A 22132-nucleotide genomic window follows, 5' to 3' on the forward strand; every position below is an offset into this window, starting at 1 on the left:
CGCGACTGTGTTGGATCCATTATGGATTGATCTTTCACAGTATCATGTTCTCATGTGTTCTCATAGTCATCAGTATCACAGTATCATGTTCTCATAGTCATCATTGTCACCGACGTCCCACTGGGTGTGAGTTTTCCTTGCCCTTATGTGGGCCTACAGAGGATGTCGTGGTGGTTTGTGCAGCCCTTTGAGACACTAGTGATTTAGGGCTATATAAGTAAACATTGATTGATGATTGATACAGTGTGTATACAGTATATGTACACTGCACTTTCAAAGACGTCACACAGACAGACAGAAAAGATCAAAGAGAAACAACACTTTTAACAGATTTTATCAAACATATTTGTCACATCAGCATGCACTTTGCTGTCATTTCAACATTGGTCCGTGTCTGTGTTCCGTGTGTAGTGTTAAGAGACAGGTTTGGGTCCGCTCGTTGGGAGTTCCGATGATCACATTTAAAACCGAACCGTACATTTGAAAGCTCCCTTCACATACGTATTGTATTTCAAAACTGTTCACCACATAAATACTAAAACTGAGAGAAGACGAGACGCACTGATAGACAGAGTTAAATAAAAATAAATAGGTACTGAAACTATCAATAGGATTCGTCAGAAAGCGAGAAAACGTCACGCTATTTATGTTCCCACAACAGTTTCACTTCCGTCCCACTGGGCAGATAGATGTTCCATCATATTGTGCACTGACTATTTGTTACTTCCTCTCTAGTCTCTACTGACATATGTTTCCTACATACGTTGGTTTTTCTCCCACTTGACTCGCATACGTTGAAAGTATCAGGAGTTCAATTCCCAAAGCAGCGGCTGTTTTAAAAGCCGTTAAGGCCTCTCGTCTTGCATCATCAGTCCGTGTCCAGCTGCACATTGCAGTCCATGCTGGGGCTTAGCTCTCCCGTTAGCGCTGTGAGGAATGGGAAAGCCTCCACGGTTTCCAAGTCATTCGTGGCTATTTTATTCCTTCTGGCAACGTCTATAATAAAGTTGTCTTTGTGCTGCCGCATGGTTTCAGCCTCCTGGACCATGCGTTGGAGGCACCAAATGCACTGAGCTGGACCAGAGCAGATGCAGGACTGAGTTCCCGCCTTGTAGCCGGAGATCGTTTCTGCTAAAACCACACCCGGGAGGATCTGTATCGACTCCTCGTCCCGGACATGATTCCTCAGGCCAGGGCATTGGGTCTGATAATTTCCCAACGTTCCTACATTGTTCAAGGTGGAGGACTCCAATTTATACCGGAGCCCCACCTCACTATCCTCCTTCCTCTTGTCAGTATTATCCAGTTTGGGATAAACTATCCCACTCTCCCTTGAGCACTCTGTTCCCGCCATGCTCTCGCAACCGCTGTCCTCCTGTCTCCTCAGCCCTTCAGTGGACCCCATGCTAAGGCCGCTGTCCAGGCTGGTCCTCCGGTCTTGGTCTGTTTGATCTTCGTATTCCAAAACATGAAGCGTGACCGGGTTTTCCACTTCTGTTCTGCGGCCGGACAGGAACCAGCCTTTGTCTATGACAACTTCCATGGAGCTCTCTCTTACAGACAGTGGCCGCCAGTCACGTGCAGTGCATTTCTAGAAAGACAACATGTCATGTGATTAGTCTTATTAAACTCTACTAACAGTCGCACAAATGGTCAGTAACTATTGGCCAATCAGGAAGTTTTAAGATGTTTTGTTTGACTAGTATGTTTTTCAACCAATCTTGTTCATACGCTTGTCCCTGACAGTTTGGCCATGTTTTAGTTTTTCCTCTGCGTTTGTCTTTGTTTCCTGTTTGTCTCCCTGAGTGCTGGGTCTCCCCAGCTGTGGCTGATTGGCACCTGGCCACACCTGGTGTCAATCAGCCAGCTACTCTTTAAAACTGCCTTCCCCTCCAGTCAGTGCTGGATTATTGTCACCACTATCAGTCAATGACTAAAACCAATGTCTTTGAATGCACTCTTTCATCCAGGTCATTGTAATCTCGGGGCATTCGATGCATCGCAACTGGACTGTCTGTTCGTCTACCATGAATTGATTAACAAAGACCCCTGACTTAAGTTGAAAAACTTATTCGGGTGTTACCATTTAGTGGTCGATAGTACGGAGTATGTACTGAACTGTGCAATCTACTGATAAAAGTTTCAATCAATCAAAACAACGTTTCGCCTCAAAGTAGGCTTCATTAGTTCATGGTCATACAATTAGATTGGTCAGATCTAGTCTTAGACTTTGGTCAAATGTACTCTTAGACTTAGATTGTACAGATCTAATCTTAGACTTAGATTGGTCAACTCTACTCTCAGACTTAGATTGGTCAAGACTAGATCTGACCAATCTAAGTCTATGAGCATGAACTGATGAAGCCTACTCAAATGAGAGGCGGAACGTCTTCTGAGACGAACCAAACAGTCCGGTTGCGATCGACTGAACGCCCTGAGAACCCAAAGGCAATGTTTTCTGTGCATACCAGTGCGGAAGGCGTCTTCACCGGACGATTCAGGTGACAAAGGAGGCCAATGGCTGCCACGGACACCGAAGCCAGCACGCCCAAAGTGGTCAGGGACGCCACAGCAGTTATGAACCAGACTGTTGGGATGCGAAACATAAACACTTCAGCCGGCATGTGAGTGTAAGTATGTTTAAATGTTTGGAAATACAGTATGCTTAATACAAAGCTGTTTAAATGTTTGCATCCAAGGGATGGTCACTAAAATATCAAATACAGAGGAAAAAATTGAGTGCAATTACTTTTGGCCGTCTGAAAGTATGGGACTTGTGGAATATTCCACATTTTCCAGAGGGGGGTAAGGTAACAGGACTGAGTTAAAACCCAAGGATGCGACTTAAGTGTGAATTTGAGCAATGTTTTTTTCAACTTAACTTAAAAGTATAGTTCGAATAAGGAGTAATAAAGTTCAAGTTAAAGTACCAATGATTGTCACACACACCTCTGCATTTGACGCATTCCCTTGTTCACCCCCAGGGAGGGGAGGGGAGCAGTGAGCAGCAGCGGTGGCCACGCTCGGGAATCATTTTTTGGTGATTTAACCCCCAATTCCAACCCTTGATGCTGAGTGCCAAGCAGGGAGGTAACGGGTCCCATTTTTATAGTCTTTGGTTTGTCTCGGCCTGGGTTTGAACTCCCAACCTACCGATCTCAGGGTAGACACTCTAACCAGTAGGCCACTAGGTAGGTACAAATAAAAAAAATACGTACAACATTTCTGAAGGATTTAAATGATTATATTTCACGGAACAATCGAGTTTTAGTGAAACCAAGCTTGTCGAGCTTTAAACTTTCTTTATTAAATATGCATTCAGATGAATGTAAAGGACACTTAATAAATTCAATGTTTACAGTTAATGGTATGAATGTTATTTCCTGGGGAGGCAAATGGTGTGGATCAAGTGTAATGGGCCCTTTTTATAAATTCAAAGAATACAACTATCTACTGTTCTTTTTGGTTGTTTTGTTCATTTTAAAAATGTTAACAACAAATAGCTGTGGTCCAGAATTTGGACACCACTGACACTCACCATGTTCTGGAAGCTGTAGGCATTGTTCCGGCGACAAATTGCTCCTGGATAGAGCGCCGTTTCCCTCCACCTTGATGCTGATGCAGTACTCAACCCCCCAGTGAAGAGAAGTGAACGTTTTAGACCCCTGATCTGAGTAATCCGTCAGATATGATATGGTCTTCTGCAAGATTAAAACGACAAACAGGTCAATTCATCATACTTTGATCAATCGTACCTGGTTGATTCATCTTTTAAAATGTATCTTATGGTTGATTACTTTGTCATCTTGACCTTTTTCCTCAAGGTACACAACGTATGTAACCCCATATGGAAAGAGTTTTTTCAGAACAGGTTTTTGATGAACGTGGACCGTTATAGTGCTGGATGTGGCGTATAAAGTGAAGGATGGAGGCTGCAGGTCATCTGTAAGGTAAGGAAAAAAAACATCTAAAGTCAGTATTAAATGTCAGATTTTAAGATAGCTGTGTTTACATTAATCTGCAAACCATCCGATTTAATAAAATGACCTCTTTCCTTTTCCGTATACACACATTTACAGGATCTAAACTGAAACTGATTAAATTATTCCTCGCCCTAACCCGCCACAATCAATTAAGGAGCTCTTGCGTTGTTAACAAGCGTAGTAATGTCACTTTACGTCGTGCGCCCTATTACATTACTTTACGTAACTTGACTTTTCAATAACACAATAGTGTACACTAACATTAAATAATATCACATAGTGTATATATATATATATATATATATATACACACACACATTAGGTCAGGAAAAAACACACAGGCTATTTTATCCCTAAAGGCCTGTTTCGCAGGTTTTTCTGCTCTTGAAGAGCAGAGAAACAGGCTTGTAGGGATGATATATATATACACACACAACATAACATTACATCGCATAATATAACATGTAACGATATAACACAACATAAAACAGCATAACATAAAATCACATAGCACAATATATAACGACATAACATAAAATAATACATTTAACGACATAATATAACATGTATTGAGATAACAGCATAACATAACCTATAACGACATAACATAACTAGAGATTTCCGATATTGTCCAACTCTTAATTACCATCCATTTTCTACCGCTTATTCCCTTTCGGGGTCGCGGGGGGCGCTGGCGCCTATCTCAGCTACAATCGGGCGGAAGGCAGGGTACACCCTGGACAAGTCGCCACCTCATCGCAGGGCCAACACAGATAGACAGACAACATTCACACTCACATTCACACACTAGGGCCAATTTAGTGTTGCCAATCAACCTATCCCCAGGTGCATGTCTTTGGAAGTGGGAGGAAGCCGGAGTACCCGGAGGGAACCCACGCATTCACGGGGAGAACATGCAAACTCCACACAGAAAGATCCTCAGCCTGGAATTGAACCCAGGACTGCAGGGCCTTCGTATTGTGAGGCAGACGCACTAACCCCTCTGCCACCGTGAAGCCCGATATTGATAAATACAGTCCTGTTCACGGGTGGGGGAAGAGTGGATCGTGAGATCGACAGGCGGATCGGTGCTGCGTCTTCAGTAATGCGGACGTTGTACCGATCCGTTGTGGTGAAGAAGGAGCTGAGCCGGAAGGCAAAGCTCTCAATTTACCTGTCGATCTACGTTCCCATCCTCACCTATGGTCATGAGCTTTGGGTCATGACCGAAAGGATAAGATCACGGGTACAAGCGGCCCAAATGAGTTTCCTCCGCTGGGTGGTGGGTCTCTCCCTTTAGAGATAGGGTGAGAAGCTCCGTCATCCGGGTGGAGCTCAAAGTAAAGCCGCTGCTCCTCCACATCGAGAGGAGCCAGATGAGGTGGTTCGGGCATCTGGTCAGGATGGAACCCGAACGCCCCCCTAGGGAGGTGTTTAGGGCACGTCCAACCGGTAGGAGGCCACGGGGAAGACCCAGGACACGTTGGGAAGACTATGTCTCCCGGCTGGCCTGGGAACGCCTCGGGATCCCCCGGGAAGAGCTAGACGAAGTGGCTGGGGAGAGGGAAGTCTGGGTTTCCCTGCTTAGGCTGCTGCCCCCGCGACCCGACCTCGGATAAGCGGAAGAAGATGGATGGATGGATGGAATTACCACATTAATACGCCTAATTTTGTTGTGATGCCCCGCTGGATGCATTAAACAATGTAACAAGGTTTTCCAAAATAAATCAACTCAAGTTATGGAAAAAAAAATGCCAACATGGCACTGCCGTATTTATTATTGAAGTCACAAAGTGCATTAATTTTTTTTTAACATACCCTAAAACAGCAGCTTGGAATTTGGGACATGCTCTCCCTGAGAGAGGTTGAGGGGGGGTCGGAGGTAGCAGGGGGTGTATATTGTAGCATCCCAGAAGAGTTAGTGCTGCATGGGGTTCCGGGTATTTGTTCTGTTGTGTTATGGTGCGGATGCTCTCCCGACATGTTTGTCATTCTTGTTTGGTGTGGGTTCACAGTGTGGCACGTATTTGTAACAGTGTTAAAGTTGTTTATACGGCCACCCTCAGTGTGGCCTGTATGGCTGTTCACCAAGTATGCCTTGCATTCACTTGTGCGTGTGAAAAGCCGTAGATATTATGTGACTGGGCCGGCAGGCAAAGACAGTGCCTCTAAGGTTTATTGGCGCTCAGTACTTCTCCCTACGTCTGTATACGCAGCGGCGTTTTAAAAAGACATAAATTTGACATTTTTTAAAACCGATACCGATAATTTCCGATATTACATTTTAAAGCATTTATCGGCCGATAATATCAGCAGGATGATATTATCGGACAGCTCTAATGACAACATAACGCATTACACAATATATAACCACATAACCTACAGTAATATAACATAATCAATCAATGTTTATTTATATAGCCCTAAATCTCAACGACATCCGCGGTACAGAGTCCATATAATGATACAACATAACATATAATGACGTAACGTAACATAAAATAACATAACATATGACGTAACATAACATAAAACAACAAAACATAAAATAACATATATAATGTAACATAAAATAACATAACATATAATGACGTAACATAAAATAACATAAATAATGATGTAACATAAAACGACATAACATATGACGTAACATAACATATATAATGACGTAACGTAACATAAAACATAAAATAACATAACATATAATGACGTAACATAACATAAAACAAAACATAAAATAACAAATGACGTAATGTAACATAAAATAACATAACATATGACGTAACATAAAACAAAACATAGGACATCACATGACATCCCATAACATCGCTGAACATAACATATAATGATAATATATTGACATCATATATAACATGACATAGCATAACATAAGATGTAACATATTACCCAACAACATAACATCTCGTGCTGCTTACTTTCATTTGGGAGAAATTTCTTCTTCGTCCACTCAGACGTGATGTTTTTGTCTACCGTCTGAACTCTGACCTTGTAGGCATGCCTATAGTCCTGTATGAGCCCACTGAGGTCACAGTAGGTCTTAGTGACCCCCGTGCAGCCGCCAACCTTGTCCCATGTTCCAGAATACCTGACAAGCACAAATAACATTGTCGAAAATGAGACTGTTTGTACAATATTCATATCTAGACTTTGCATAAATGTCATTAACAAGTTAAAGGACTGTAGTTGGTTGTGGGAAGCATAACATACTTGCCCATTTGTACGTTGTACTTGATGTCTGATGTGGCATTTCTCGGTTTATTCCAAAGGACGACCACCTCGCCATCAACAATATTCACTGACAGTTTTAAATCTTGTCCTGTTGACACAAAAAACAACTTGTATTTCTTACAAAATCAAAAAAATACATCAAAGTGTATTTCACAGATCCCTTTTGGCGAAAACACGAGTAAAAACCCATTCATAGAACAATCTAGCATAATACTGTAATTTGAAGATCCCCGATGACTCTTATCTTTCTGATTCCATTTTGGTCGTTTTACTTTTTTTTTACTTCAGAATGTAACATAAATATGAAATAAACTGCAAAATGAAATAAGATTAATTTTACATTAACCAGGTCAAGGTTTAATGATTTATATAGCACAGTGGTTCTCAACCTTTTTTCAGTGATGTACCCCCTGTGAATATTTTTTTTAATCCAAGTACCCCCTAATCAGAGAAAAGCATTTTTGGTTGAAAAAAAAGAGATAAAGAAGTAAAATACAGCACTATGTCATCAGTTTCTGATTTATTAAATTGTGCAAAATATTGCTCATTTGTAGTGGTCTTTCTTGAACTATTTGGAAAAAAAGATATACGAATAACAAAAAACTTGTTGAGAAATAAACAAGTTATTCAATTATAAATAAAGATTTCTACACATAGAAGTAATCATCAACTTAAAGTGCCCTCTTTGGGGATTGTAATAGAGATCCATTTGGATTCATGAACTTAAATCTTTAACATTAATATTTATGGAACATGTCCACAAAAAAATCGAGCTGTCAACACTGAATATTGCATTGTTGCATTTCTTTTCACAGTTTATGAACTTACATTCATATTTTGTTGACGTATTATTCGGCGGTATAGCTCGGTTGGTAGAGTGGCCGTGCCAGCAACTTGAGGGTTCCAGGTTCGATTCCCGCTTTCGCCATCCTAGTCACTGCCGTTGTGTCCTTGGGCAAGACACTTTACCCACCTGCTCCCAGTGCCACCCACACTGGTTTAAATGGAACTTAGATATTGGGTTTCACTATGTAAAGCGCTTTGAGTCACTAGAGAAAAGCGCTATATAAATATAATTCACTTCACTTCACTATTCAAAAAATATATTTATAAAGGATTTTTGAATTGTTGCTATTTTTAGACAATTTAAAAAAAAAATTCTCACGTACCCCTTGGCATACCTTCAAGTACCCCCATTTGAGAACCACTGATATAGCACACTTTCAAAAACATCCACTATTGTCCCAAAGTGATCTATAAATTAAAAACAGACTCAACTGAATTTAAAATCATTAAATTTACAAAAAACATTCAATAAAATGCACGATAAGTACTGTAAAAACAAGTCTACGTACAGCTAAACCCACACCAAAAAATGTCCTAGTGTGTGAATGTTGTCTGTCTATCTGTGTTGGCCCTGCGATGAGGTGGCGACTTGTCCAGGGTGTACCCCGCCTTCCGCCCGATTGTAGCTGAGATAGGCGCCAGTGACCCCAAAAGGGAATAAGCGGTAGGAAATGGATGGATGGATAAATAAACAATACAATGCAAGAACTGAAATCTAGGTAAGAATATATATCTCAAATAAGGGAGATATTTGCTTATTTTCTGTCTGATAAGATAATTCTTCTCACCAAGCAGATATTATGTTAGAGTGTTTTACTTGTTTTAAGTGTTTTGGTCCTAAATGATATCAGTAAAATATTACAGCTTGTTGCTGAGATTTGATGACCTATATTGAGTAAAACATGCTTGAAACTAGAATATCAACTGTTGCAAAACTGTGTCAACACTCACAAGTATAAAAACTACTTTTTCAAAGTAATTTCTTATTTCAAGCATGAACAAAAAAAAAATCATGACTTTGACTTTGTGTTTTATAATTAAAACACAGCGGCGTTTTAAAAAGACATAAATTTGACTTTTTTTTTAAAACCGATTCCGATAATTTCCGATATTACATTTTAAAGCATTTATCGGCCGATAATATCAGCAGGATATTATTATCGGACAGCTCTAATGACAACATAACGCATTACACAATATATAACCACATAACCTACAGTAATATAACATAATCAATCAATGTATATTTATATAGCCCTAAATCTCAACGACATCCGCGGTACAGAGTCCATATAATGATACAACATAACATATAATGACATAACGTAACATAAAACGACAAAACATAAAATAACATAACATATAATGACGTAACATAACATAAAACGACAAAACATAAAACAACATATATAATTACGTAACATAACATAACATATAATGACGTAACATAACATAAAATAACATATATAATGATGTAACGTAACATAAAACGACAAAACATAAAATAACATAACATATAATGACGTAACATAAAACAAAACATAAAATGTTTTAATTTTGAGTTTTATTTTCAATGAAACAATAGAAAATACATACTCATGTAGTAGTACAGTTAATATTTAAACATTTAACATTTCTAACAATTTTGAACAGAAATAGTTCATGCAAAATTCAGGTAAATTCTTCAAAATTACTACTAAAACATTTTTGGCTTGGGGGCCGGGCTTTATATATGCGCAATAATTGACTGACAGAGAACCCACTTGGCGTGATGATGTCATGTTGTCGATGGGAAAATGCATTTTTAGACCATATGATTTGCCCGAGCGTCTCGTAGACCCCGAGAGTAACAAATGCTTGCCTTGTTGCCTTTCCATTAAGAACAATAAATCAGTTTTTAGAGTAAGTTTGCTGGTTTCCAGAAATATGTCAAAATAATGGCAATAGCATTTACTTAATTTAAGAATATTTTTTTAACATATTGAGCAAAAATATAATTTTTTTTCTACCAAGAGAAGTGCACTTATTATTAGTTAGACCAGTGGTTTTCAAATGAGATTTTTCAAAAATATTCTAAAAATAACAATTAAAAAACCTTTATGAATATATCCATTGAATAATACTTCAACAAAATATGAATGTAAGTTCATAAACTGTGAAAAGAAATGCAACAGTGCAATATTCAGTGTTGACAGCTAGATTTGTTGTGGACATGTTCCATAAATATTGTTAAATATTTTTTTTTTGTGAAGAAATGTTTAGAATTAAGTTTTTGAATCCAGATGGATCTCTATTAAAGAGGGCTCTTTAAGTTGATGATTACTTCTATTTGAGAAATCTTTATTAATAATGGAATCACTTGTTTATTTTTCAACTAGTTTTTAGTTATTTTTATATCTTTTTTCTCCCCAAATAGTTCAAGAAAGACCACTACAAATGAGCAATATTTTGCACATTTTAATAAATCAGAAATTGATGACAGTTTTTAGTTATTTTTATATCTTTTTTTCCCCAAATATTTCAAGACCACTACAAATGAGCAATATTTTGCACAATTTAATAAATCAGAAATTGATGACATCGTTTTGTTATTTTTATATCTTTTTTTCCCCAAATAGTTCAAGAAAGACCACTACAAATGAGCAATATTTTGCACAATTTAATAAATCAGAAATTGATGACATCGTTTTGTTATTTTTATATCTTTTTTTCCCCAAATAGTTCAAGAAAGACCACTACAAATAAGCAATATTTTGCATAATTTAATAAATCAGAAATTGGTGACATAGTTTAGTTATTTTATATATTTTTTTCCCCAAATAGTTCAAGAAAGACCACTACAAATGAGCAATATTTTGCACAATTTAATAAATCAGAAATTGATGACATAGTTTTTAGTTATTTTTATATCTTTTTTTTTTACCCAAATAGTTCAAGAAAGACCACTACAAATGAGCAATATTTTGCACAATTTAATAAATCAGAAATTGATGGCATAGTTTTTAGTTATTTTTATATCGTTTTTTCCCCAAAATAGTTCAAGAAAGACCACTACAAATGAGCAATATTTTGCCGAATTTAATAAATCAGAAATTGATGACATAGTTTTTAGTTATTTTTATATCTTTTTTTTCCCCCAAATAGTTCAAGAAAGACCACTACAAATGAGCAATATTTTGCACATTTTAATAAATCAGAAATTGATCACATAGTTTTTAGTTATTTTTATATCTTTTTTTCCCCCAAATATTTCAAGAAAGACCACTACAAATGAGCAATATTTTGCCGAATTTAATAAATCAGAAATTGATGACATAGTTTTTAGTTATTTTTATATCTTTTTTTCCCCCCCAAATAGTTCAAGAAAGACCACTACAAATGAGCAATATTTTGCACAATTTAATAAATCAGAAATTGATGACATAGTTTTTAGTTATTTTTATATCTTTTTTTTTTACCCAAATAGTTCAAGAAAGACCACTACAAATGAGCAATATTTTGCACAATTTAATAAATCAGAAATTGATGACATAGTTTTTCGTTATTTTTATATCTTTTTTCTCCCCAAATAGTTCAAGAAAGACCACTACAAATGAGCAATATTTTGCACAATTTAATAAATCAGAAATTGATAACATAGTTTTTAGTTTTTATATCTTTTTTTCCCCCCAAATAGTTCAAGACCACTACAAATGAGCAATATTTTGCACAATTTAATAAATCAGAAATTGATGACATAGTTTTAGTTATTTTTACATCTTTTTTTCCCCAAATAGTTCAAGAAAGACTACTACAAATGAGCAATATTTTGCACAATTTAATAAATCAGAAATTGATGACACAGTTTTTCGTTATTTTTACATCTTTTTTTTCCCCAAATAGTTCAAGAAAGACCACTACAAATGAGCAATATTTTGCCGAATTTAATAAATCAGAAATTGATGACATAGTTTTTAGTTATTTTTATATCTTTTTTTTCCCCCCAAATAGTTCAAGAAAGACCACTACAAATGAGCAATATTTTGCACAATTTAATGAATCAGAAATTGATGACATATTATATTTATGGAACATGTCCACAAAAAAATCTAGCTGTCAACACTGAATATTGCATTGTTGCATTTCTTTTCACAGTTTATGAACTTACATTCATATTTTGTCATATTTTACTTCATCTCTTTTTTTTTTTTAAACAAAAATGCTTTGCTCTGATTAGGGGGTACTTGAATTAAAAAAAATGTTCACAGGGGGTACATCACTGAAAAAAGGTTGAGAACCACTGAGTTAGAATATACTTATTTTAAGGTATTTTGGGTCCATTAAGGTTAGCTCATTTTACTTGTTTTGGAAAGTCTTGACAAGCCAAATGTTCTTGTTCTATTGGCAGATAATTTTGCTTAGTTCAATTAAAATACCCTTCATTTCTGTATTTCTTTTCTTCTTGTTTCTGAACACTGACTTTTTGCAGTGTAGAAATAAAACAAGTAATATCTATTTAACCTTCGTCTTGTGTTAGGGCCGGCACCGACCCGTTTTAGTTTTTAAATGCATAAAAACACCACATTTTATTTTTTTTGCATCAAAGCTTTTTGACTTTGTCAGGAACCTCTTTGTCAACAAAATAAAACATTTTAATTTTTTTCACTAAATTATAAAATGCTCTGGTAGAAATTATGCCCTTGGTGTTGTTAGGGTCGGTTTCGACCCGGTTATAAAAATAAGATGATAAAGCAATGATAAGAGCCAAAACTGAACACACTGACAGCCAGCTCCTCTCCCAATCATGTGAGCTTTAGTGGATTCTCATTTTACCTTGTTATCCTGTACGAAAACAAACAAAAGACGGACACTAAAAGTGTCACTTTTTGTCACTCTGATTTTGTTTTATTAGTTTTGGAACTAGTAATCTATTTCTCTTGGTTTCATTTGCTTGATTGATTGTTTGTTTGATGTTGGATTTCTGTTGCTGAAAAAATACGTTTTAGCCTTTTTCTTGAAGTAAATATATATGGGTCGAAATTGACCCGTAACACCATAGATGTTACTATAGTTAAAATTCTTAAAATTAAAAAAAATAAACAAAACACATTTATTTAAGAGATGTGTTCTAATACCCCTTAGTAATAGTTAGGTAACACAACAACCTTTTTTTATTTATATGATTCTCTTGAGGTTCGTTTTACCATTTTTAAAAATTGAAATAGAGGGATATACTGACAAAAAAAAGGCCCAATGGCCCAAACCAAAAATATTAAAACCAATATTTTCAAGGATAAGGAAGCCTAACAAGGTAACCAAGAGATGAGAAACAAATTGGGTGATAATTGTTTTTAGTGTATTTTACAGCTGATTTAAAACATGGGTCAAAACCGACCCGTTAACATAAGAGATGGTAACAGAAAGCTAACACAAGAGGAAGGTTAAATAGTAAAAAGGCATAAATAAAAACATATGCTTATAATGTTAAAATATGTATGTTATAATGACAATCAGCATAATCATCCCGCAATTATAAGCATATTTGTTTGAATAGTTGAACAACAAAAGTGTCATTACCTGACCCAATGGAAAAAAGCATGAAGGCAATAATGAGTGTCTTGTGGCTCATCATTATTAGTTTACAAACCGGCATAATCCTTAAAGCAGCCTCTTATTCCAAGCATCACGCAGACCCAACAAACCAAACAGACTTCGGTTGACCGACTGATTCCGCTGAGGGGATTCGGGCAGTTTTAACGCTGTCATTATTTCAAACCCTCTTCGTCAGATGACACGTTTCCTGTTCTGAGACACTTATCTCTCACAAGTCCCAACAAGGCATGACCTTCCTCTTTTTCGGTTCCGCCCTCGCCTTGTTGACTTTTCTCTTGATGACATAATTCTCCACAGGGTTTTGACGAAATGTTTTTAAGTGAGACGACAGTTGATGACTTTGGAGTTCCCATTTCAGCCATTTTGATATGGTATATGCGTTAGGGCTGCGAATCTTAGTTGTGTCCCACGATTCCATTCAATATCGATTTTTCTTTCAATTCAACACGATTCTCGATTCAAAAACGAGTTTTTTCCCCGATTTTGAAAGGATTCTGTATTCATTCAATACATAGGATTTCAGCAGGATCTACCAGTCTGCTGACATGCTAGCAGAGTAGTAGATTTTAGTAAAAAGCTTTTATAATTGTAAAGGACAATGTTTCATCAACTGATAGCAATAATGTAAATTTGTTTTAACTATTAAACGAACCAAAAATACGACTTTTGTTTTATCTTTGTGAAAACATTAGACACAGTGTGTTGTCAAGCTTATGCGATGCAAGTGTAGCATTAAAAGATTACAGTTGGTACAAAATGCGGCTGCTAGACTTTTGACAAGAACAAGAAAGTTTGATCACATTACACCTGTACTGTATATACCTTTATATACATATATACATACATATATACCTGTACTGGCTCACCTGCACTGGCTTCCTGTGCACTTAAGATGTGACTTTAAGGTTTTACTACTTACGTATAAAATACTACACGGTCTAGCTCCATCCTATCTTGCCGATTGTAATGTACCGTATGTCCCGGCAAGAAATCTGCGTTCAAAAGACTCCGGCTTTTTAGTGATTCCTAGAGCCCAAAAAAAGTCTGCGGGCTATAGAGCGTTTTCCGTTCGGGCTCCAGTACTCTGGAATGCCCTCCCGGTAACAGTTCGAGATGCTACCTCAGTAGAAGCATTTAAAACTCATCTGTATACTTTAGCCTTTAAATAGACCTCCTTTTTAGACCAGTTGATCTGCCGCTTCTTTTCTTTCTATGTCCCCCCCTACCTTGTGGAGGGGGTCCGGTCCGATGACCATGGATGAAGTACTGGCTGTCCAGAGTCAAGACCCAGGATGGACCGCTCGCCTGTATCGGTTGGGGACATCTCTACGCTGCTGATCCGCCTCCGCTTGAGATGGTTTCCTGTGGACGGGACTCTCGCTGCTGTCTTGGATCCGTTTGAACTGAACTCTCGCGGCTGTGTTGGAGCCACTAAGGATTGAACTTTCACAGTATCATGTTAGACCCGCTCCACATCCATTGCTTTCGGTCCCCTAGAGGGGGGGGGTTGCCCACATCTGAGGTCCTCTCCAAGGTTTCTCATAGTCAGCATTGTCACTGGCGTCCCACTGGATGTGAATTCTCCCTGCCCACTGGGTGTGAGTTTTCCTTGCCCTTTTGTGGGTTCTTCCGAGGATGTTGTAGTCGTAATGATTTGTGCAGTCCTTTGAGACATTTGTGATTTGGGGCTATATAAATAAACATTGATTGATTGATTGATTGAAGTGTAAGCCACTGTGACACTTTATTTTTTTATTTTTATAAATGTCTAATGATAATGTCAATGAGGAATTTTTAATCACTGCTTTGCTGAAATTATAACTAATATTGATACTGTTGTTGATAATATTAATTTTTGTTTCACTACTTTTGGTTTGTTCTGTGTGGTGTTTGTGTCTCCTCTCAATTGCTCTGTTTATTGCAGTTCTGAGTGTTGCTGGGTCAGGTTTGGTTTTGGAATTGGATTGCATTGTTATGGTATTGCTGTGTATTGTTTTGTTGGATTGATTAAAAAAAATAAAAATATCGTTTTTTTAAAAATGGAGAATCGATTCTGAATCGCCCAACGTGAAAATCGCGATTCAAATTCGAATCGATTTGTTCCCACACCCCTAATATGCATGAACAATTTTCAAGCAAATACAGTATGTCAGGTTCAAACACTGATGACGTCTATTAAACAAGATAAGAAGCAAAGAATCAAACAGAGACATAATTCAATTTAGTTCAATTGAGGAGTGTGACTGACTCGCACTGTCCGGGTTCCAAGAACCACTAAGAAATGGCATAGCTGCGGGTAGGTTTAGACTTCTTTCTTTCAATAAAGACGCAGTCGCTGGTCGGGTCGCAGTTCAGCTGTGCCTCCCTCTGTATTGAATGAATACAGAATCGTTTTGAATCGGAAAAATATCGTTATCGAATCGACAAAATTGATATATTATCGAATCGTGACCCCAAGAATCGATATTAAATCGAATTGTGGGACACCCAAAGATTCACAGCCCCAATATATAGTCAATGTATATATAATAATAACAAACAATACTACTTAACTATATAATGGAGTGTGACAAAATCCAAGAGTGTATGTGTGTGACTATGTGTGTAGATTAGCTGAAGTGTGTGTTACCAAAGTGTTGAAGAGAGCGAAGGAACGAGGAAGGGCAAGCAGGATCAGGGGTGAGAGAGAGGCGTCAGAGTCCAGCAGCGAGCGAGGAGTCGAGGAACGAGGGAGGCAGTCGAAATCCAGGGCAATGGAAGGAAAACACTGCTGAAACACGGGAGAAGACAAAGGACACATCAAGCCACGGAGGGGAAACAAAAATAAAGCATCAAGCTTTGCTTACGGTTCACCATATGAGAACTAAGTTCCCGCCCGGATCCCTGGGTCCACTGGTCTTTTAAGCAGCTCGCCCTCATCAATTCCAGGTGTGTAGAAAGGCAATCGTCTACAGGCTTGTAGCTGCGTGGGCGTGCTGCTCTCAGCGAGAGCAGAGGCGTGTCTGAGCGCGCTGTCAGCTGAGAGAGCGCATGTGGGCGTGGCCCGCGTTGCGCTCGTCATGAGGGACAGATGAGGACGGATTGTAATGCGCCCTGGCCGTAACAGATTTAAATGCATAAGTATGTTTTATATTTTGAACGTTATTTTTAACACTGTGATGATTACCAGCGAAATTATTACTTACTGTGTTAAGCAACGTCAGCTAAGATTGATCTGAGAGCCAGATGCGGTCATCAAAATAGCCACATCTGGCTCTAGAGAGTGGGTGTCAAACTCTGGCCCGCGGGCCAAATTTGGCCCGCCGTTTAATTTCATTTGGCCCTTGAGGCAATATCAAATTAACATTAGAGCTGGCCCGCCGGTAACACCACATTCACCGCTAATACTCGTACTTGCCAACCCTCCTGATTTTCCCGGGAGACTCCCGAAGTTTAGTGCCCTTCCCGAAAATCTCCCTGGGCAACCATTCTCCCGATTTCCACCCGGACAACAATATTGGGAGCGTGCCTTAAAGACACTGCCTTTAGCGTCCTCTACAACATGCTGTCATGTCCTATTTTCCTCCAAATAAACAGCGTGCTGGCCAAGTCACATAATATATGCGGCTTTCACACACACATACTTGGCCAACAGCCATACAGGTCACACTGAGGGTGGCCGTATGAACAACTTTAACACTGTTACAAATATGCGCCACACTGTGAACCCACACCAAACAAGAATGACAAAACGCATTTGGGGAGAACACCCGCACCGTAGCACAACATAAACACAACAGAACAAATACCCAGAATCCCTTGCAGCACTAACTCTACCGGAACGCTATAATATACACCGCCCCCCCCCGCTACCACCAAACCCCGCCCACCTCATTTTTATTCTATTTTCGAATTTGTTAGCCTGTGGAAAAAGTTGATGTTGATATTTACCTCAGAAGGCTGCAAATAGAAAAGAGGCATTCATTTTTTAAATTAAATTCTATTTAATATACCACTGATGTTTTTTCGTTTGTTTCTTAAAAGTTTATTTTGCACTATTCCGTTATATAAACTCTGCCTGATCCTTGGGAGGGAGCCGGAGTACCCGGAGGGAACCCACGCATTCACGGGGAGAACATGCAAACTCCACACAGAAAGATCCCGGACCCGGGGTTGAACCCAGGATTACTCAGGAACTTCGTATTGTGAGGCAGATGCACTAACCCCTGTGCCACCGTGCTGCCCTATTTAAAGGGGAACATTATCACCAAACCTATGCAAGCGTCAATATATACCTTGATGTTGCAGAAAAAAGACCATGTATTTTTTTAACCGATTTCCAAACTCTAAACAAGTGTATTTTGGCAAATTAAACACCTTTCTGTTTATCGGTCTTTTAGTGATGACGTCAGAACGTGACGTCACCGAGGTAACACACCCGCCATTTTCATTTTCACATTACAAACACCGGGTCTCAGCTCTGTTATTTTCCGTTTTTTCGACTATTTTTTGGAACCTTGGAGACATCAAGCCTCGTCGGTGTGTTGTCGGAGGGTGTAACAACACTAACAGGGAGGGTTTCAAGTTGCACCACTGGCAAGAAATCTGCCGCCAGACCCCCATTGAATGTACCAGAGTGTCTTCACATTTGACCGGCGATGCTAAGGCAGACATGGCACAGAGATGTATGGATAACCTGCAGATGCATTTGCAACCATTAAGTCAACAAAATCACAAAGGTGAGTTTTGTTGATGTTGTTGACTTATGTGCTAATCAGACATATTTGGTCACGGCGTGACTGCCAGCTAATCGATGTTAACATGCTATTTACGCTAGCTGTATGTACATTTGAAACTAGATACCCACATTTAATGCGAAACAAACACTTACCAATCGACGGATTTAAGTTGCTCCAGTGTCACAAGATGCCAAAGTCCTGATCGTTTGGTCCGCACATTTTACCGGCGATGCTAATAAGGCCGCCATGCTATGGGCCACTTCATTAGGTACACCCACGCTATGGCCGAATAGCATCAATAGCTATTTGCTCAATAGCTTCAATTTCTTCTTCAATTTCGTTTTCGCTATCTGCCTCCATACTCCGACCATCCGTTTCAATACATGCGTAGTCTGTTGAATCGCTTAAGCCGCTGAAATCCGAGTTTGAATCCGAGCTAATGTCGCTATATCTTGCTGTGGTAACCGCCATGTTGTTTGTATTGGCAGCCCTGTGTGACGTCACAGGGAAATGGACAGTGGTTTCGAAGATAGCGAAAATAAGGCACTTTAAAGCTTTATTTAGGGATATTCCGCAACCGGTAAAATTTTGAAAAAAATTTCAAAAAATACAACAATCCACTGGGAACTGTTTTTTTTAGTTTTTAACCCTTTTGAAATTGTGATAATGTTCCCCTTTAAGCCTTGCTTGTTCAATATTTATTGCAAAACTTGTTTGGGTCCCTATTTAAAGGTTCATTTCTTCAACCTTGGCCCGCGGCTTTGTTCAGTTTTAAATGTTGGCCCACTCTGTACTTGAGTTTGACACCCCTGCTCTAGAGCCATAGGTTCCCTACCCCTGCTTTAAGGGCTCCGTGGATATTCATTTTTGACAAGATTCAGTGAAATTCAAGTGAATGACAACTGCACTGTAAAAGAAGAAAAGAAACAAGCCCAAGGCTCCCACTGACTCAGCGCTATAGTCAGTTGCATTTTTCACAAGTGGTAAGCCAGTCCCTGAAAATAATGCCGACATTAAAGGGGAACATTATCAGCAGACCTATGTAAGCATCAATATATACCTTGATGGTGCAGAAAAAAGACCATCTATTTTTTTTTAACCGATTTCCGAACTCTAAATGGGTGAATTTGGCGAATTAAACGCCTTTCTGTTTATCGCGCTGGAGGCGATGACGTCAGAATGTGACGTCGCCGAGGTAACACACCCGCCATTTTCATTTTCACATTACAAACACCGGGTCTCAGCTCTGTTATTTTCCGTTTTTTCGACTATTTTTTGGAACCTTGGAGACATCATGCCTCGTCGGTGTGTTGTCGGAGGGTGTAACAACACTAACAGGGAGGGATTCAAGTTGCACCACCGGCCCGAAGATGCCAAAGTGTCTGCCGCCAGACCCCCATAGAATGTGCTGGAGTGTCTCCACATTTGACCGGCGATGCTAAGACAGACATGGCACAGAGATGTATGGATAACCTGCAGATGCATTTGCAACGATAGTCAACGAAATCAAAAAGGTGAGTTTTGTTGATGTTGACTGCCAGCTAATCGATGCTAACATGCTACGCTAATCGATGCTAACATGCTATTTACCGGCGGTGCTAAAGCAGACATGGCACAGAGATGTATGGATAACCTGCAAATGCATTTGCAACGATAGTCAACGAAATCAAAAAGTTGAGTTTTGTTGATGTTGACTGCCAGCTAATCGATGCTAAAATGCTATTTACCGGCGGTGCTAGAGCAGACATGGCACAGAGATGTATGGATAACCTGTAGATGCATTTGCAACTATATTATGTTTCCTTCCACCCACATTTAATGCGAAAACAAACACTTACCAATCGACGGATTTAAGTTGCTCCAGTGTCAAAAGATGCGAAAGTCCTGATCGTTTGGTCCGCACATTTTACCGGCCATGCTAACGCAGCTATTCGGCCATGCTATGGCTATGAATAGCGTCAATAGCTATTCGCTCAATAGCTTCAGTTTCTTCTTCAATACTTTCATACTCCAACCATCTGTTTCAATACATGCGTAATCTGTTGAATCGCTTAAGTCGCTGAAATCCGAGTTTGAATCCGAGCTAATGTCGCTATATCTTGCTGTGGTATTCCCATTGTTTGTTTACATCGGCAGCACTGTGTGACGTCACAGGGAAATGGCCAGTGTCTTCGCAGAGAGCCGAAAATAAGGCACTTTAAAGCTTTATTTAGGGATATTCCGAGACCGGTAAAATTTTGAAAAAAAAACTTCAAAAAATACAACAAGCCACTGGGAACTGATTTTGATTGTTTTTAACCCTTTTGAAATTGTGATAATATTCCCCTTTAAACCGGTCCGTGATGCAAAAAAAGGTTGGGGACCACTGTTTTAGGGTGTTCAGCTTTATTGAAGTACCCCTGGTGTATTAGTAGTGAAGTGAATTATATTTATATAGCGCTTTTTCTCTAGTGACTCAAAGCGCTTTACAGAGTGAAACCCAATATCTAAGTTACATTCAAACCAGTGTGGGTGGCACTGGGAGCAGGGGGGTAAAGTGTCTTGCCCAAGGACACAACGGCAGTGACTAGGATGGCGGAAGCGGGAATCGAACCGGCAACCCTCAAGTTGCTGCTAGGCCACGCCACCAACCGAGCTAAACCGCCCCAGTACACCGGTTCTTGCTCTTGTCTCACATAGGTACTGTCCATGATGGGCAAAATTCCCCCCCCAAAGTGCAGTTTCCCTTTACAATAACACAATATTCACTCCGAGTATATCTTTAATCAGTTACTTTTCGGACGTGCACTTTTTCCTTTCAGCGAATAACTTTACTGTTACTTGAGTACAACGTTTTAGCTCTTTCCACTTCTTGAGTTATGAGAACATGATTTTACATTAAGTGTCTTCAGCCTCAGTTTCCCCTTCAGTTTAACACCTTCTGCTTTTTTCTGGCCACATGACGTCCAGAAAAAAAACAAAAAAAAAACGGTTAAGTCCGCACACACTGTGAAAGTGAAAGCGAAAAAGCGTAGGAGAGGCCACAACATCAGTGTCCTCTACAGGAGACATTTTTATTTTTGCTGCATTTGTTCTGTTGGAGTCGAAGGTGTGCTCTGCTGCGTTTTTTCAGTTCATCGAAGATCATCTCTATAATATGACAGTTTTTTGTTTTTTTTTAAGAATCTGCCGCAAAAATGTGAGTCCTTCACAAGTTTGCGTAAACAACTTTGTGAATAGCGCAGATAATAAAAAAATTTAAAAAAAGAAGAGAAGACTTAATATGGAACCTTGAGGAACATTACTAGTTAAGGCTGGGCGATATGGACAAAAAAGTACATCTCGATATATTTTTACTTAAACTCGATATTCAATGTATATCTCGATATATTTATATACACATAAAGATATTTACGAAGCCCCTAAAGCAGGGGTCACCAACCTTTTTGAAACCAAGAGCTATTTCTTGGGTACTGATTAATGCGAAGGGCTACCAGTTTGATACTCACTTAAATAAATTGCCAGAAATAGCCAATTTGCTCAATTTACCTTTAATAAATAAATCTATATAAATATATATATATATATATAAAAGGTATTTCTGTCTGTCATTCCGTCGTACATTTTTTTTCCTTTTACGGAAGATTTTTTGTAGAGTTTTTTGATTGATTGATTGATTGATACTTGTATTAGTAGATTGCACAGTTCAGTACATATTCCGTACAATTGACCACTAAATGGTAACACCCCAATAAGTTTTTCAAC

The 22132-nt window shown here is 38.8% G+C and overlaps 1 protein-coding gene across 1 annotated transcript; it reads right to left on the minus strand.

Annotated features, from left to right (window-relative positions):
• Window positions 1–318: 318 nt before the first annotated feature.
• Window positions 319–13866, minus strand: il10ra (interleukin 10 receptor, alpha). Its single transcript, XM_061878581.1, has 7 exons — window positions 13635–13866; window positions 7212–7320; window positions 6920–7089; window positions 3798–3943; window positions 3539–3701; window positions 2469–2587; window positions 319–1591 (listed from the first exon to the last, which is right to left on the minus strand). The coding sequence occupies exons 1-7, from the start codon at window positions 13708–13710 to the stop codon at window positions 869–871; spliced, it is 1506 nt and encodes a 501-aa protein (XP_061734565.1). The 5' UTR covers window positions 13711–13866; the 3' UTR covers window positions 319–868.
• Between the last annotated feature and the right edge of the window lie 8266 nt (window positions 13867–22132).

This window comes from Nerophis ophidion, linkage group LG18 (genome assembly GCF_033978795.1).
Source record: "Nerophis ophidion isolate RoL-2023_Sa linkage group LG18, RoL_Noph_v1.0, whole genome shotgun sequence".
NCBI lineage: Eukaryota > Metazoa > Chordata > Actinopteri > Syngnathiformes > Syngnathidae > Nerophis > Nerophis ophidion.